The sequence below is a fragment of the Cervus canadensis genome, chromosome 10, assembly GCF_019320065.1.
Source record: "Cervus canadensis isolate Bull #8, Minnesota chromosome 10, ASM1932006v1, whole genome shotgun sequence".
Taxonomy (NCBI): domain Eukaryota; kingdom Metazoa; phylum Chordata; class Mammalia; order Artiodactyla; family Cervidae; genus Cervus; species Cervus canadensis.
In genome coordinates, this window is record NC_057395.1 from 77046671 (window position 1) to 77065217 (window position 18547).

At 52.1% G+C, this 18547-nt stretch overlaps 1 protein-coding gene and 1 long non-coding RNA gene across 5 annotated transcripts in view; both read left to right on the plus strand.

Annotated features, from left to right (window-relative positions):
- Window positions 1-4067: 4067 nt before the first annotated feature.
- Window positions 4068-6496, plus strand: LOC122448481. Its single transcript, XR_006271632.1, has 3 exons — window positions 4068-4181; window positions 4945-5071; window positions 5448-6496. It is a non-coding gene; the product is annotated as an uncharacterized LOC122448481 (long non-coding RNA).
- Window positions 6497-8082: 1586 nt separating this feature from the next.
- Window positions 8083-18547, plus strand: part of BCAS4 (breast carcinoma amplified sequence 4) — a 61404-nt gene continuing 50939 nt past the window's right edge. For 3 of the 4 annotated variants that reach the window (XM_043479807.1, XM_043479806.1, XM_043479804.1), the window contains exon 1: window positions 8083-8343. In XM_043479807.1, coding sequence (XP_043335742.1) covers window positions 8254-8343 — 90 coding nt within the window. In that variant the 5' untranslated portion in view covers window positions 8083-8253. The remainder of the gene's footprint in view (window positions 8344-18547) is intronic. The other variant, XM_043479805.1, reaches the window with a different exon arrangement.

The window sequence follows — 18547 nt, forward strand, 5'->3', positions numbered from 1 at the left end:
GTCCCTTCACACTTCTCTTGGCAGCATCTTCCCTCCAGCGTCTGTTTAGACGGAAGCAGAACAAACAGCCTGAGACCCACATTTCAGTAACTTGTTCAGTTGTTAAATCGTGTATGACTCTTTGTGACCCCATAGACTGCAACGACCAAGCTCCTCTGTCCATGGGATTTCCCAGGCAAGAATACTGGAATGGGTTGTCATTTCCTTCTCCAGAGGATCTTCACGACCCAGGGATCGAACCCTGCTCTCCTGCAGGACTCTTGTAATTTCTTTTTTTTTTAACCACTGAGCCACCAGGGAAGCCTCATATTTCAGTAGCTGGAGTGGGGTGGGGGGGGGAAGCTCCTCTTTTCTCTAAACCCGTGATTCTCCTCTCACTTCCCAGGAAACAGGCAGTGCTAGCCAGAAAGCCAAACGACGCTTAGGGAGCACTGTGAACCTTCCCCTTGGCCTCTTGCCTCCAAAGCTACAAGACCCTTTGTGTAGCTCTGCTGCGGAAAGAAAAGCCACAGTGAAAACGGATCAAATTCCTGGGGAGAAGTAGAAGCTTTCTTTTACAGAGAAAGAATGGGATGTGCTGTCTCCTATTACTATAGAGAGATCATTTCAAAACTGTGTTCGAAAAAATGCTTTTAGAGCCTGGCTTTTCACTGCGCTGCTCTCAAGAGGGGTTGTGTTCTAAATCATTTTGCTGGTGGGGAGGCAGAGACACTAAGCAGGAGAGCGACTTCAAATTCTAGAGAAGCGTGTTTACTGAGGACTGACCTGTGTGTGCCAAGGCAGCCACTAGACTGCTAGGGTGAGCCCCCCACACAGCCGCCGCGGGCGCGGGATCGGGAGCTTCCGTCTGACGGTGGCCCTGCAACTTGGCAGAAGGTACAAGGTAGCAGAAGCTAAGCTTAAAGGGCCCGTCTGTTTGGGGGTCGGAAAACTGGCCATGGAAGAAAGGCCTTGAAGACTAGGCAGAAAGGCAGGGAGCCCCAGGGCAGCTGAGGCCTCCAACACAGACACACGGGCTCTGATGCGGAGCCCAGCAGACGTGGGGCGTGTTCAGGGGACCCCGGGGCCAGTACCCAGACACCTTCATGGACCGAGAGGTCAGGGAGAGACTGAGGCCAAGTGAGGAAGAGTGTGCCAACTAGGGCATCCCATTAACTGCCCTCTCCCAGTGCGGGTCCATGGTTTCCTAATCTTTCCTTTATTATTGACAGAAGCCACAGTTCAATGTCTGTGTGGACTGTCAAAGGGCACCACGCTGAAAGATACAGACATTTAAGCACAGTTCAGTTCAGTCGCTCAGTCGTGTCTGACTCTCTGCGGCCCCATGGACTGCAGCACGCCAGGCCTCCCTGTCCGTCACCAACTCCTGGAGCTTGCTCAAACTCATGTCCATCGAGTTGGTGATGCCATCCAACCACCTCATCCTCTGTCGTCCCCTTCTCCTCTCGCCTTCAATCTTTCCCAGCATCAGGGTCTTTTCAAATGAGTCAGCTCTTCACATCAGGTGGCCAAAGTATTGGAGTTTCAGCTTCAGCATCAGTCCTTCCAATGAATATTCGGGACTGATTTCCTTCAGGATGAACTAGTTTGATCTCCTTGCAGTCCAAGGGACTCTCAAGAGTCTTCTCCAACACCACAGTTCAAAATCATCAGTTCTTCAGTGCTCAGCTTTATAGTCCAACTCTCACATCCATAATGACTATTGGCAAAACCATAGCTTTGACTAGATAGATTTTTATCGGCAAAGTAATGTCTTTGCTTTTTAATATGCTGTCTAGGGTGGTCATAGCTTTTCTTCCAAGGAGCAAGCGTCTTTTAATGTCATGGCTGCAGTCACCATCTGCAGTGATTTGGGAGCCCCCAAAATAAAGTCTGTCACTGTTTCCATTGTTTCCCCATCTATTTGCCATGAAGTGATGGGACCCGATGCCATGATCTTAGTTTCTGAATGTTGACTTTTAAGCCAGCTTTTTCACTCTCCTCTTTCACTTTCATCAAAAGCCTCTTTAGTTCTTCTTCACTTTCTGCCATAAGGGTGATGTCATCTGCATATCTGAGGTTATTGATATTTCTCCTGGCAATCTTCATTCTAGCTTATGCTTCATCTAGCCTGGCATTTCACATGATGTACTCTTCACAGAAGTTAAATGAGCAGGGGACAATATACAGCCTTGATGTACTCCTTTCCCAATTTTGAATCAGTCCATTGTTCCATGTCCAGTTCTAATTGTTACTTCTTGACCTGCATACAAATTTCTCAGGAGGCAAGTAAGGTGGTCTGGTATTCCTAGCTCTTCAAGAATTTTCCACAGTTTGTTGAGCATTTAAGCACAGTGATGTGCATTTCTAACACACCTGTGAATGTCTTTGTTTGGGCGATGCTATAACAAAACAAAGACGCTTACTCCTTGGAAGGAAAGTTATTATCAACCTAGACAGCATATTAAAAAGCAGAGACATTACTTTGCCAACAAAGGTCCGTCTAGTCAAGGCTATGGTTTTTCCAGTAGTCATGTATGGATGTGACAATTGGACTATAAAGAAAGCTGAGTGCCGAAGAACTGATGCTTTTGAACTGTGGTGTTGGAGAAAACCCTTGAGAGTCCCTTGGACTGCAAGGAGATCCAACCAGTCCATCCTAAAGGAAATCAGTCTTGGGTGTTCATTGGAAGGACCGATGTTGAAGCTGAAACTCCGATACTTTGGCCACCTGATGCAAAGAGCTGACTCATTGGAAAAGACCCTGATGCTGGGAGGGATTGGGGGCAGAAGGAGAAGGGGATGACAGAGGATGAGATGGTTGGATGGCATCACTGACTCCAGGTACTTGGGTTTGGGTGGACTCCAGGAGTTGGTGATGGACAGGGAGGCCTGGTGTGCTGCGGTTCATGGGGTCACAAAGAGTCGGACACGACTGAGCGACTGAACTGAACTGATATCAAAACACCTTAGCCTGCATGGCTTATAAACAGCAGACATTTATTTCTCACAGATCAGGAGGCTGTAAGCTCAAGATCGGGGTGCCAGCAGGGTCAGGTTCTGGTGAAGGCCTGCTTCCAGGTTGCAGGCTGCTGACCTCTCCGCATGTCCTCACACGGCAGCAGGGGCAGGGGAGCGCTCTTGGGGTCTCTTTAATTTTCTTTTTTTTCTTTTCTTATTGTGTGTGTGTGTGTGTGTGTGTGTGTGTGTATACACACACACATGCTTATGTGAGGCTTCCCTGGTGGCTTAGAGGGTGAAGAATCTACCTGCAATGTGGGAGTCGCAGGTTCAATCCCTGGTTCGACCCCCAGGAAGATGCCCTGGAGAAGAGAATGGCTACGCATTCCAGTATTCTTGCCTGGAGAATTCCATGGACAAAGGAACCTGGTGGGCTATACAGTCCTTGGGGTCACAAAAAGTCGGACAGGACTGAGCAACTAACACTTTCACTTCTCATATGTACATGTGTGTGTATATATATACATATACACATCCCTCCAGGGCTCCTGCATCTTGGCGTCAACCATGTGGAGGCAGTGCGGTGCAGATCTCCCTATGGACTAGATGCCCCAGCCTGGTCCTCCTGGCTCACCTCTGTCAGCGCGCTACAGCAGGGAAGGGCTCCACCCTCGTGATCTAACCACCTCCCCAAGTCCCCACCTCCCAAGACCATCACCTTGGGGTTAGGGTTCCAATGTATGAAGTGGGGACACACACATTCAGCCCATAGGGTCAGGCTCCATGGCAGGGCCAGCACCCAGGTGAGGCAGGAGGGATGCCCAGGACAAGCACACCCCAAAAGGAGACCCTTGCTCCTGGGGGCTGCTCCTGACCAGGAGGCCCCTAAACAGTCTGGCCTCCAGGGGTCTCTCTTGCCTCATGCCGGTCCTAGCTCTGCTCTGCCGGCTCCCACTGCCATCTCAGGGTTCAGAGAGAAAAGCAGTAGACACAGTGGCAAGGGAGGGCTGGGGGCGGGTCTGAACTGCACCGCTGAACCTGAAGTTCACTTGGGGAACTGAGAGCAGGAAGCCATTGCCCGCTGGTGCTTTAGGAGGGCAGTGAAAAGCGGGGGGGGGGGGGGGGGTCTGGCACAGGGGCAGGGCAGCTGCCCACCTTCCCAGCAGGCCAGGCTGGGCTGAGGTAGCAGCACCGGGACCAACAGCAGGGTCATCCTGTAGGAGGCAGGATGGGAATAGCAGGTAAGGACTTGGGTTCCTCCATTTACTGATCATCAATATGTTGTGTTGTTGTTCAATCGCTAAATCGTGTCCAACTCTTTGTGACCCCATGGACTGCAGCATGCCAGGCTTCCCTGTCCCTCATCTCCTAGAGATTGCTCAAATTCATGTCCACTGAGTCAGTGATGCTATCTAACCATCTCATCCTCTCCTTGGCAGCCTCCTTCTTTTGCCTTCAATCTTTCCCGAATCAGAGTCTTTTCCAGGGAGTCGCCTCTTTGCAACAGGGGCCCAAAGTATTGGAGCTTCAGCTTTAGTCCTTCCAATGCATATTCGGGGTTGATGTTCTTTATGATTGACTGGTTTAACCTGCTTGCTATCCAAGGGACTCTCAAGAGTCTTCTCCAGCACAATTGGAAAGCAATCAATTCTTCGGAGCTAATTATAATCCCTGACAAGTGATTTAACCTCTCCCGGTCTCAGTTTCTTCATCTCGAAAATGGGTATCAGCAGAGTAGCCCTGTCTCCCAGGGTGCGGAGGAGATTTCAAGGCAAGCATCTATGTTTGGAGTTTAAAACACAGTCTGGCCCCCAGGAAGCTTTCACATTCTCAGTGAGGCCAGCGGACCTTAGAAACGGGCCACAGAGATAACCAGCGTTGGAGCCGCACAGATAGAATCACCTGGGGGAATCCTTCCAACCTCCCCAACCTAGGCCAGGGTCCCCTGCACGATTAAACCCCAGTCTCTGGGGAGAGATCTGGGCATCAGTATTTTTCCGTAAGTCTCCAGGAGTTTCCAACGCGCAGCTGTCTGGCAACCATGCTCATCTACAACTTCGGGTGCCTGAGGCCTGAGCGGACAGAGGTCACCTTGAAAAGACACCGACAGGCAACCATTTTGCAGCTGGAGGTGAAGCCAGATGGGGTGGGGGGTGGGAGGCTGGGGGGCCTCGGGGCCCAGCCCGGGGGCGGCTGCGGCGCGCTCTCGGGGGTCGCGGGGCCCGGCGGGCAGGGCGCCCGCTGTCCCGGCGGGGAGGCAGCCAGGGGCCGGGCCCCGCGAGCCGGGCGGGCAGGAGGCCGGGGTGGCTCGGAGCGCGGCTCGGGCGCCAGGGGGAGCTCGCGGCCCCGCCGCGCCCCCGTCCCCGCAGCTGGTTCAGACTGGTTCGGGCAGGGTGCGGCCCGGCGGGCTGCATTCCAGGCCGCGGGCGCGCCGCCGGCTCCGGGGTCGCCCCGAGCGCCTCCGGGGGGCCGGGGAGACTTGTTTGTATTTGTCTTCTTTGTTTCAGATCATTCATTTGGCCCTCCACGGGGGCTCCTGAGCCCGCCGACACACCCTGGGCTATCCTGGTGTCCTGCGTGCATCACGGACCACCACAGAGCTTTCCAGAGGGCCCCCGCCCAGCGCCCCTTCTCCCCAAAGACTCCGACTCCGAAAGCTGGGGTGGGGCTCCGGGCAGCTGCATTTTAAGCAAAATGTTTCTAATGCATCATTTATTTAGGAGGGGAAAAAAAAAAAAAAGACTGGAAGCAAAATGACTGTTGGCTAGCCAGCTTGGCCCAGGGTAGGAATCCCCTTGACGCTTGTACGGAGCGAAGATCTCTTCCCCCGACACCCCGTCTCCAGGAAAAGCGGGTCGGGGTAAGCAGCGTTTTGAGCTAACACTCTAGGGTCTTGGTTTTTCTATTTTTTTCCCCCCTCCAATGAGTCATATTGGGCATCTTAAAAGTTTAAATACTGTAACAAGCATCAGCGGAAGAAATAGAACACTACGAATACATAATTGAAACCCCTCCCCAGTTTCCTTTCCGCCACCCCAAAGTAACCAGTTTCCTGAATGTGGCGCCGCACCCCCGTGCACAGCCTTATACTTTTACTCCATATGTCTGTATCCATAAACAATATATAGTGCGGTTTCGCGTGTTTTAAAAACTTTATGTTAATGGCAGCGTGCCCTACAGAGCCTTCTGCGACTTGCTTCCCCCCACCCCCCTTCCTTCTCTTTTTCTTAGCATTATGGTTTTGAGATTCCTCCATCAGGGGAAGTTTGCTGCGCTTAGGCTTGTTTGGCTAATCTGAAGCCGTTTCTGGGTTTTTCCGAGGGGAGCCCGGGTCCCTCCGCAGGGGTGAGGGTCAGAGCTGGGCTCCTGGCTGTCTTGTGTGATGCAGAAGAGCTCTGGGCATCAGACGCTTCGGGACAGTAATGAATGTCCAAGTGCAGGTTCAGTGAGTTTCTGTGAAATCCTCTTCCTTAGTACCTGAGGCCCAAGTCTTAGCCAAGAATTTTCCAGAATATTCCTCTGGCCCGAAAGCCTGGATATTTGGGCCGCGATGCAGTGGACAGCTGTAGAAGGGGGAAGATGGATTACCCAAAAGACACACCAAGCATGTGCTCATGCCCCCCTACCTAAGCTTGTCGGATAAAATACAAACTCAGATTTAACAGGATGGGGATAAGGGGAGTCCCGTATACTTATTTCTAGCCTTAAGCCGAGCCCGATTTTTAAAAAACCAATATAACACTTTAAAGAAAAATAATCATGGGAAAAATTAGACTGCTAGACCTCCAGATACCTCGTTACATTATTTAAAAACTTGACTCACTAGCAGGTCCGTCTAGTCAAAGCTATGGTTTTTCCAGTAGTCATGTATGGATGTGACAGTTGGACCATAAAGAAGGCTGAGCGCTGAAGACTAGATGCTTCTGAACTGTGGTGTTGGAGAAGACTCTTGAAGAGTCCCTTGGACTGCAAGGAGATCCAACCAGTCCATCCTAAAGGAGATCAGTCTTGGGTGTTCATTGGAAGGGCTGATGTTGAAGCTGAAACTCCAATACTTTGGCCAACTGATGCGAAGAACTGACTCATTGGAAAAGACCCTGATGCTGGGAAAGATTGAAGGCAGGAGGAGAAGGGGAGGACAGCGGATGAGATGGTTGGATGGCATCACCGACTCAATGGACATGAGTTTGAGTAAACTCCGGGAGTTGGTGACAGACAGGGAGGCCTGGTGTGCTGCAGTCCCCCGGGTTGGAGTCGGACACGACTGAGCGACTGAAGAATGATAGCATTGCTTTGGACCCTGCCTTCTTCAGCCTCGGAGGAGTTTAGACTAGCCTCTTAGGGGGTGGAGGTCAAATTTAGTGCGCTTAAGGAGTCCCTGTGGAGTTTATTTTAAAATCTGCCCCCGGGAAGAAGAGGATCGCTACATCCAGCTTCCCTAACTGTTAGGACTGTCAGCCAGGCGCAAACAAGCTGCTGTCCAAGGAGAGGCCTGGTGGGCGGGGTGATGGGGGAGGGGTGATCTTTAAAGAAAGGCTCCTCTAAGTTAGCTGTTCTCTATCCTGAATGCACGCTGGAACCACCCGGGGAGCTTTACAAACTACCGATGCCCAAGCGCCACCTCCAGAGATTCTGGCTGAATAGGCCTGGGGTGAGGTCTGACTTCCGGGCTTTTAGAAACTCCCCAGTTCAGTTCAGTCGCTCAGTCGTGTCTGACTCTCTGCGACCCCTGGAATGCAGCCTGCCGGGCTTCCCTGTCCATCACCAACTCCCAGAGCTTGCTCAAACTCGTGTCCATGGAATCGGTGATGCCCTCCAGCCGTCTCATCCTCTGTTGTCCCCTTCTTCCTTCAACAAACTCCCCGGGCCACTCTAAAGTGCTGTGGGAGCTGGGACCCGCTGCTCCACCGGATTTCAATGCAACGGGGTAGTCTGCAGCCAAGCTTCTCAAACTCAGCGGTGTGTTAGACTCACCTGGCGAGCATGAAACCATGCAGATGCCCAGGTTCCAACCCTAGAGACTGTGTGTGGCCTGGACTTGGGGTGTTTTAAAGGAGCCCTCGGTGATCGCCATCTGAAGGCGGGTTTGAGACTCTGGTTTGCCAGGTGGTGGCGGGGGCCGGGCGCAGGGAGCGCGGCGCACCACTGGGCGGCGCTGCCCACTCGGCCCGGCGCTCCGCTCGGCGCGCACCGGCCCCGCCTCCGCCAGGCGGGCCGCGGGGCGTGCAGCGGACCGGGGGCGGGGCTCCGAGTCCGGGACTCGGCGTCCGGCACCCGGGCAGCCTCCGCCAGCCGGACCCTGCCGCTCTAGTGATGCTGCTCCTGGACGCCGATCGGCCGGAGCCCGTGCGCGGCGGGGCGCGCGAGCTCGCGGTCTTCCTGACCCCCGAGCCAGGGGCCGAGGTAGGGGACGCGGCTGGAAGTGGGGGAGGCGGGTCTCGTGGTTGCGGGGTCCAGGACCCGCGCGCCCCAGGGGCGAGTGGACGAATGGGGGTGGGGGACCCCTGAGCGCTGGGCCCGGACCCTCGGCTTCCCCGCAGCTTTCTCTCGTACCTGGCGCTGGGGCTCCGGGGACGCACGGGCGGCTCCGGGACTCTTCTCGGCGGCGCGGTGGCTTCCCAGGGTCACCCAGTGATGCGCGTCAGGTCCCTCCCGCTCCGTCCTCCAGCCAACACGACTCTCGGGGGCCCAGACTCGCCTCCCATCCTTACCTGATCACCCCCTCTCTCCGACTCCCCACCACCGGCATCCGCCGGGATGCCAGAGGGAGGCGCGCTCAGAGCTGATGTCCTTTGCAAACCCGGGCTCTCGGGGAGGCCGAGCCCCGGTCCCGCCTCTGCCCGCGCGTTCGGCCTGCTCGGCTCTGAGCTGACGCCAGATTCCCGCAGGAGGCAGGCAGGCTGCGTCTGTGAGGATGCACCCGGCCTCGGTCCGCTTCTGTTGCTAGGAGGGAAAATTCCTCATCTCTGGCTGTTCTTGCTGTTTTAAAAGCACAGAATAAAAAGTAGATCTAGCGCTGGATTCTTTATCTTCCACCTGAAGCCAGTATGTTGACAGTGCCACGAAAAAGTTATTTACCCAAGTTCACCCGGAGTTATTTAGGGCCAGAAAGTTAACCCATTCTCTTTTAAAATCTCAGAAGTGGTACGCAAGTATTTAAAATAAAGAGGAAGCACCTTCTTTCTCTCTCACTCCAGTTCTGGTTCCCAGAGATAACCATCTCCCACAGTTTGGTGTACATCATGCCAAGCATATTAAAAATGCATTTACAAATGTAGGTGGGGATGTATACTAACAATTATACATAATTAGTTTTTACAAAAAAGCCGCTTGATACCAGAATACTTTTCTGCAACTTGCTTTTCGTTATTCAAAATAGCATGGACAAGTAGGAAGTGACTTAATAGTAAGGCACAAGGCTTCTTTCAGGGTGATGAGAATATTCTGGAATTACTGCTAATGGTTGCACAACTTTGTGAATTCAGTGAAAACCACAGAATTGTACACTTTAAAAGGTTAAATTTTATGGCATATGAATTCTATCTCAATTTAAAAAATAGTATGGACGTATTTCCATGTCAGAATGTAAGAACTGTCCAATAGAAATATAATTTGAGCCAAATATGAGCCAATAATTTTAATTTTTTAACATTTTAAATATTCTAGGAGCCATATAAAAAGGGGAAAGAAACAGGTGAAATTGTCAATATGTTTTTTTCCAGGTTTATTGAGATCTAATTGACATACAGTGCTATAAGATTAAGATGTACAAGTTTCAGTGTACTTAACATACCTATCCAAAATGTCCTTTCAGCATGTCATCAATGTAAAAAGAATTCAATGAGATTTTTACATTCTCTTCTTTGGACAAAGTTTTCAAAACCAGGCTTGGAATATTAAGCTTACAACACACCTAGGTGTGGACCAGCCACATTTTAAGCATTTAGTAGTCGTGAGGGGCTTCCCTTGTGGCTCAGCTGGTAAAGAATCCACCTGAAATGCGGGAGACCTGGGTTCGATCCCTGGGTTGGGAAGATCCCCTGGAGAAGGGAAAGGCTACCCACTCTAGTACTCTGGCCTGGAGAATTCCATGGACTGTATAATCCATGGTGTCGCAAAGAGTTGGACACGGCTGAGCATCTTTCACTTTCAACAGTCATAAGAGGCTGGTGGCTTCCATGTTGAAGAGTGTAGGTCTTCATCCTTCTTCAGCTTCCTAGTGTCCTGCCATGATGTTGTTGTTCAATTGGCAAGTCATGTCCAACTCTTTGTGACCCCATAGACTGCAGCACCTCGGGCCTCCCTGTCCCTCACCATCTCCCAGAGTTTGCTCAAACTCATGTCCATTGAGTCAGTGATGCCATCCAACCATCCCATCCTCTGTTGCCCTCTTTTCTGTCTGTCTTTAGTTCTCCCAGCATCAGGGTCTTTTCCAGTGAGTCGACTGCTTGCGTCGGGTGGCCATAGTATTGGAGCTTCAGCATCAGTCCTTCCAAGTAGTATTCAGGGTTGATTTCCTTTAGGATTGACTGGTTTGATCTCCTTGCTGTCCAAGAGACTCTCAAGGGTCTTCTCCAGCATCACAGTTCGAAAACATCAATTCTTTGGCACTCAGCCTTCTTTACGGTCCAGCTCTCCCCTCCATACATGACTACCATTACATAATAATCCCTCCTGTTTTCTGAGCATTTGCTATGTTCCAGCAGCTTGCTGCACTCTGTTCATGGACTATGCCATCACATCCTGGCAGTGACCCAGTGGCTAGGATGTTGCTATATCAACTTCATAACTGTGAAACCTGAGGCCCTCACCAAATACGCGGCGTCCTGTGGATGTCCGGTAATTTCTGAACCACACCCCCAGGCGTGGGCATTTAGGCTGTGTACCTGCTTAAGGATTTAAGTAACCTGTGCGTCTTTCTTGTTCTTTCTCCGCCTTACTCTCAGCAGCAAGATGTCATTGTGCCCAAGGGCTCAGCCTCATTTTGTCTGATTAGGGACAGCCTCCAGGAGAATCTGCATGCATTCATTTCATTTGCTCACTCGGGGCTCTCTCTAACTCAGACGCGAGCTGGCTCATGCTCATTTGTAAGGGCTGTAATGAAGAGCCGAACTCCCCGTAGCTCCATGCGGCAATAAAGGCACTTCGAGCTCTTGCTGAAGTTTATTTACCAAAAGAAGCAAAAACTGCCCGGGTGGAGTCACTTGCAGTGTCTACTTAAAGCTTAATTCATTAGCAGTTCCCCGTGCTGCAGCTGTCTGCAGAGATGGGCAAATGAGCTGGAAAAGGGAGGCCTGGTTTGGGATCAGGCCTGGGTGCCTGGAGCCTCCTGTAGCAGCCCACGTCCTCGGGCCACTTTGGGCTTTTAAATGGCGCGGTCGGAGTCCCAGACTCTAGTCCTGGGGGTGTCCTGGAGTTCCTAGGGAGGTGGGTCCTTCAACACCTCGAACCCCTGCTGTTAGAACCCACACAAGGGTCCCCCATGCTCATGGCCCCACTCTCAGACAGTAAACGTGTAACACACCAAACCTCTGCGCTGTGATGAATGCCGTGGAGAATGCAGCTTGGGTGATGTGGTAGAGAGTGTCTGGGAGACTTGGGTGGGGACAGCCTCTCCAAACCCCTGAGGAATGTGCAGGGAAGAGGGAGCACAGACATCCAGGAGGCCGAGTAGCAGAGGGACCCCCACTTTGTCTGGGAGTGATCAGGGAGGGCTTCCCTGAGGCGACGTCAGTTTAGGCTGAGCTCTGAAGCATGAATAGGAGTTGACCGGGCTGAGAGGGAGGAGAAAAATGTCCCAGGCAGAGGAAACAGAACTTGCAAAGGCCCTGGGGTGGGATGAAGCAGGGTAATCATGAGGGGAGAAGAGCAGCAGGTAGAAGGGTGGGCAGTGAGGGCAGGGTGGAGCCAGTGAGAGGACCAGAAAGAGGACTTTGCACTGCCTCCCTGGATGGAGGAGCCACTGAAGGGCTGTGTGTTGACCAGTTGACCAGGGAGCATTTCACTCTTTGCAGGGCCTTTGGGTTTTTCTCTCCAACCAACTTTTTTGTGCTTTACTTTCTCTCTCTTTCTGATTTGCACTTCCTCTTTTGGGGGAACTTTCAGGCAGGGTCTCCAGAAGCTGCTTCAAGATGGCAGGGAGAGAAAGAGATGTTTGCCTCTTGGGGGCCCTCCTGGATGGTTGAGTCCTGATACCCACCCAGGGGGGAGTTCCTGACAAGACTCAGAGTTCCATTTGGTTCCTGTGCTGGGATGCAGGACAGGTTTGGCCCACAGATGGGGTTCATGGCCTGCCTGGAAGGAAGTAAAGGACTTCACTTGCTCACACTTGCTCTGCCTGAGTGAGCAGAGATGAGAGGGGAGAGTTAACCCATGGATGAGGTCCCGGGCTGCAAACTGGTGGCCCAGGGGCTGAATCCAGAACTCCGATATGATTGGTTCACTTCACGTAGGGGTTCTTTTTTGTTGCTGTTGTTTAATTCTTTTTTCACATAGGGGTTCTTAAATGGAGAATTTTCATGAAAAAAAAAAAATCTGAGTTTCTTGTTTGTTTAAAATAATGGACAGTCTGGAAATCCACGGTCCCTGTTTCCTAGTCGTGGTCCCCCGTGTGCCACGGTCCTCACCCCTTCTTATTGTTTCCCTCTACTGAAGCTGGTATCAGTTACCGCTTACCTTTGTGCTTGAACCTGTGACGTTCCTAGTCATGATGAGAGGAGAGGAAACTGTTTCTCCAAACCAGGAGTCTGGACTGAATAGGAAGACATGAGTTAGACCCAAATGCCCCTGGGTCTCAAGACAAAATGTAGAAGAGACCATTTCTTTGTGGAAGCAAAGACTATTGTGTCCAACCTGCAGACACCATGTGCCTCTGGGAGCCCTGGCACATGTCTTATTCTTTTGACCTACTGGTCCCCTTTCCGCTTTCAAATTTTGGATGTTCAGATTAGAACCCTGTGGGTGGGTTCCAGGGCACAGTTTACTGAGTCTACTGTGTCTTGAGATACAGTTCTGGGTTAGTTTATTCCTCTGATCCTTATGGTGGACTTGCTATCGGCCAGACAGTGTGCCGGGCACAGGGGAGAGGCCAGCAAGGTAGACGCAGCGCCTGCTCTCAAGCACAGGAGATGAGCCGGCTAGGAACGATCCTACAGTTAGCGAACAGTGGTATATGCCCCAGGGGAGACACCTGGGGGCTGTGATGGAGACACACAGGGAGGACTGGAAGGAACGTCAGGCAGAGACCTGGCATCGTGTGCTAGAAGCAAGGAAAGATGATGACCCAGGAGGTGCCCGCGTGGGTGGACCTCAGTGATCAAGGAGAGAGTGGGCAGGGCCAGACCAGGGCCTGGAGTCAAAGGGAGGAGCCTGGAATTCGATTCTAGGGGGTCATGGATGGAAGCTGTGAGCAGGGCCGAGCTGGGTGTGAGCAGGAGAAAGACAGGATCAGACCCGTGGATTTAGTGCAGTGCCGGAAGGAGTTGGAGGGGCTGGCGCAGCCGCAGGGGGACCACCAGTGTGGATGTCCAGGTGACGTGGGCTGAACCGGCCGGGCTCCCTGAATCAGAGCTTTCAGGGGTGTGTGAGTCAAGGCCACAGTGGGCGCTTGGAGAAGGGCAGTGTTTCTCAGAAGAAAGTTCGTGTTTTCCCCGGGGCAGAACCGCCCAGCAGCGGAAGGACCCATTCCCAACTCTGAACAGTCTCTTATCACAGGACATCTGGGCTTTGGGGGTGGGTCACCTTGGAACCGTGGCTAAATGCTCCCAGTCTGCTGACTCTCAGCATTGGTCAAGAAGCTTGGAAACAGGTTCCCCAAAGGTGGGAAGCAGCCCTGGTGTCCACCCGCGCAGGCTGGTCACGTAGGGATGCTTCTGCACAGGGGGCGGCTCACGGTTGCAGCAGGAGTCCGCTCTGAACACACCATTCTGGAGCCAGGGGAGAAAAGAAGATGCCCAGAGGTGTGTGTGGTGTAAATAAAAACTTTGAGGGCAAAAAACACTTATCTCATGCATCTATATAAATAAGAGATGAAGATAGATCCATCTCTGGGGGGTGGGGGAGTATGGCCAAGCTGTGAGCACTGGGGTAGGGCGTGGTCCCCAACTTCACCTCACATTGGCCTCATCTGTGACCTCCATCAACGACGAGAAGAACTGCTGCCTCCCTCCCCCACCCCCAATACCCTCATTTCATTGGTGTGGGCACCTCCTGGGCACTGGAATGCCCAAAGCTTTCCAGCAGAATTGAAAAGCCCGGGATGACCAAGACTGATTTGTCTGTTGGAAAGTCCCCGTGGCTGCTGACTGTTGGGGGCACCCAGGAGGCACCCCAGGCCTGGGGATCTGGACTTGTAAGCCCTCTCCGGAGATCCTGATGGTCAAGCTGGTGGGTAGCTCACGACTTGCCTCCCTGCAAGCGGGACCTGCCGCAGGCCCGGAGTGCTGTCTCCCCACCCCTTGCAGAGGGCAGAAAACCCTTCGATCCTGCCTGCTGCTGTGTCTACACCACCGGCTACTGACTCCTCATGTATCAATTGAACCAGCATCCTTTGCAGCTGTGTGCCCCGCACTGACCCCACCTGCGCCCCTGCCCTGGTCAGGCTGCGAGGTGGGAGGTCAGCTCCAGAGCCACAGGGCCTGGGTTTGGATGTCGGCCCTGCACCCCCTCCGCCCTTCCTCCCAAGCTGTGGGGTTGGGGGAGGTGATGCCCGGGCGATGCTTGGCTCGGAGTCTGGCCCACAGTAAGTGATGGGCAGCATTAGCTGCGATTATCCATTTATTCATTCTGTAGGTGTTTCCGGAACAGGTACTGGGTGTGGACTCCGAACCGGGTGCTGGGAAGTAAGAGTGCAAGGGAGGCACGCCCACCCGCAGGGCTCCCCGAACTGGTGGGAGAGGGGCCAGGACACGCACTGATAATTCTACTCCGTGTTTGCAGGAGGGCGATTTCAGCCTCCACTTGCGCAGAAGATGGTGAGTTCTCACTAGCATGACCTCCTGGAGGCCTGGAAGTCCAGGGTTAACTTTCTCTATCTGTGTACAGGAGGCCAACCGTAGATCCCAGTTTTTGGTTTGCAAAACAGTTGCTCCTTGCATGGTCCACATGAGCCCTGGTTCTCTTAAACTGTTTCAGGATCTGAATTGATTCCTTGGGGCAAATGTGGTGGACATTTGGCCTGTGGGTTCCTCTAAGTGGATTGGAGTTGATTTGATTTTTAAATAATTTTGTTTATTTTTGGCTGTGCTGGGTCGTCGTTGCCGCTCAGGCTTTTCTCTGCTTGTGGCGAGCGGGGGCCCTTCTCGGGTTGTGGTGTGCGGGCTTCTCGTTGCGGCGGCTTCTCTGTTGCAGATCACGGGTTCTGGGGTGCGTGGGTTTCATTAGTTGGGGCTCCCAGACTCCAGAGCACGGGCTCAGTAGTTGGGGCACGCGGGCTTCGTTGCTCTTCGGCATGTGGGATCTTCCTGGATCAGGCTTCCCTGGTGGCTCAGCTGGTAAAGAATCCGCCTGAAAAGCAGGAGACCTGGGTTCGACCCCTGGGTTGGGAAGATCCCCTAGAGAAGGGAAAGGCTACCCACTCCGATATTCTGGCCTGGAGAATTCCATATAGTCCGTGGGGTCGCAAAGAGTCAGACAGGACTGAGCGACTTTCACTTTACACCTGCACTGGCAGGTGAATTCTTTACCACTGAGCCACTAGGGAAGCTGGGAGTTGATTCTCTTTAAATCGGTTTTGTTTAAAAATAAACACTGTGTGCGCATGGTACGAACCCAAAGGTCCCTGTGACCACGGAGCGACGCGTGAGGCCCCGCCCTGCCCGTCGGCCTGCGGCCCCGCCCCCGTCCCGGCCCCCCGCCGCCCCCATCGGCATCCTGCTTTCTTCACTCCTGTGTCTCAGCTTTACACGTGAGTGCACGGCGAGCTGGCCAATTGTTTCTAGCTGCCAAACAATCTCATCGTCTGTCTGAATGGTAATTTAGGTATCCGTTCCTCTCCTTTTGCCATCACAAAGTATTACAATGAGTATCTCTGTACCTACATCATTCTGTATTTGTGCAAATATGTCTGGAGGATAAACACCTCGCGGGGGAATTACAGGGTCCAAAGATACCTGCTTTTAAAATTTAAGGGGGACTTCCTTGGTGGTCCAGTGTGGGGGAGTCTGCCTTCTGACGCAGGGTGCTTGGGTTGGATTTCTGGTTAGGGAGCTAAGATCCTATATGCTGTGGGGCACCTGAGCCCGTGTGCCACAGCTAAGACCCAATGCAGCCAAAGATCAATAAATAAATATTAAAAAAATTTTTTTTTTAGTTGCTGTTGCCAAATTAACCTTCGTGTCAGGGTCAGGGCAAGAATAGTCAGCCCTTTTGGACATTTAGACCTCAAGGTCAAGGGTCCCTTGGGGATGGGAACGCTTTCTTGGGCTGCTTTGGGGGGCTGGGAGGAAGGAGTTCCCGCGTCTCCTCTTTGGGAAGGGGATTATCATCTGATGGGCCAGGCCCCTCTGGGTTTGAGATTCCAGCGCAAGGAAGGACATTTCCTTCCTTTGCTCTTTCCAGGCCTTCATTTGTGGCTTGCCCCGGCTTCCAGGATCTTTCTGACATCAATCCAGCCCGTTCATCTTGTGCCCAGAGACGAGGCTGCTTCTGCTAAAGGCCTTTACTGAAGGTAAAGGTCTGAAGCGGCCGTCTGAAGGGGCCACCATGAGTGCTTTTGGAGAAGAGGAGGCATTCTTAATTTGCCTGCCCTGGGTGTGGGCAGGCCTCACAGTCCTTGGGCGGGGTTCATTTTCACCCCCATCCTGCACTCATGGACCCTGGCCCAGCCTGGCTGGGGGAGAGAGGAGCAAGGGCAGGCCAAAGCACCAAGTGTTAAGCAAAAGCTGAACCCACCCCACCCCCCAAACTTGATCTGGCGGCACGTGGGTGTCCTATGGTTGGCCCAGTGATCTGATTTGTAAAATGCTAAGTAGACGCCAACTCTAAAAAAAGTGGAGTTTTCACATAAAAATCCTAATGTCTGGCTTTTCTAAAAATGTTGTGACAAAAGGTGTAGATCTTCAGTGACCTTGTTTCTGGCCTGAGCAGACCTTGTGTTTTCGAGAGAGAGAGAGAGAGAGAGAGAGTGTGTGTGTGTGTGTGTGTAAGCAGTGTTATTGTGATATAATTCACATAACGTTCAGTCCACCATTTAAAGTATACAGTTGCGTTCAGTTCAGTTGCTCAGTCCTGTCTGACTCTTTGTGACCCCATGGACTGTAGCACGCCAGGCCTCCCTGTCCTTCACCAACTCCTGGAGCTTGCTCAAACTCACGTCTGTCAAGTTGGTGATGCCATCCAACCATCTCATCCTCTCTTGTCCCCTTCTCCTCCCGCCCTCAATCTTTCCCAGCATCAGGGTCTTTTCCAATGAGTCAGCTCTTCGCATCATGTGGCCAAAGTATTGGACCTTCAGCATCAGTCCTTCCAATGAATATTCAGGACTGATATCTTTTAGGATGGACTGGTTGGATCTCCTTGCAGCCCAAGGGACTCTGAAGAGTCTTCTCCAACACCACAGTTCAAAAGCATCAATTCTTCGGCACTCAGCTTTCTTTATAGTACAACTCTAACATTCATACATGACCACTGGAAAAACCATAGCTTTGACTAGATGGACTTTTTTCGGCAAAGTAATGTCTCTGCTTTTTAATATGCTGTCTAGGTTGGTCATAGCTTTTCTTCCAGGGAGCAAGCATCTTAATTTCATGGCTGCAGTCACCATCTGCAGTGATCTTGGAGCCCAAAAAATAAAGTCTGTCACTGTTTCCATTGTTTCCCCATCTATTTGCCATGAGGTGATGGGACTGGATGCCATGATCTTAGTTTTCTGAATGTTGACTTTTAAGCTAGCTTTTTCACTCTCCTCTTTCACTTTTATCAAGAGGCTCTTTAGTTTCTCTTCGCTTTCTGCCATAAGGGTGGTATTATCTTTGTATCTGAGGTTATTGATATTTCTCCCGGCAATCTTGATTCCAACTTGTGTTTCATCCAGCCCAGTGTTTCTCATGATGTACTCTGAATATAAGTTAAATAAGCAGGGTGACAATGTACAGCCATGACGTACTCCTTTCCCAATTTTGAACCAGTCCGTTGGTCCATGTCCAGTGCTAACTGTCGCTTCTCGGCCTGCACACACATTTCTCAGGAGGCAGGTCAGGTGGTCTGCTATCCCACCTCTTTAAGAGTTCCCCACGGTGTGTTGTGATCCACACGGTCAGAGGCTTTGGCAATTTCCCTGCTTTTGGTTTATTCAGGTTGCACAGCCATCAGCCACAATCAATTTAAAACACTTTTGTCATCCCCAGAAGAAGCCCTGTCCCTCTTCACTCTCACACCACCAAGAATCCCCTGACCGACTTTCTGTTTCTGAAGAGTGGCCTGTTCTGGACATTTCATAGATGTTTGTGCTTTAAAGACACTGGGAAGCCGGAGGGGTGAAGGCCACATTCCACTTGCAGCGAAGCTTGTTTGGCCACCGTTGTTGTTCGGTCGCTCAGTCGTGTCCCACTCTCTGAGACGCCCTGGACCGCAGCGCACCAGGCTTCCCTGTCCTTCACCGTCTCCTGGA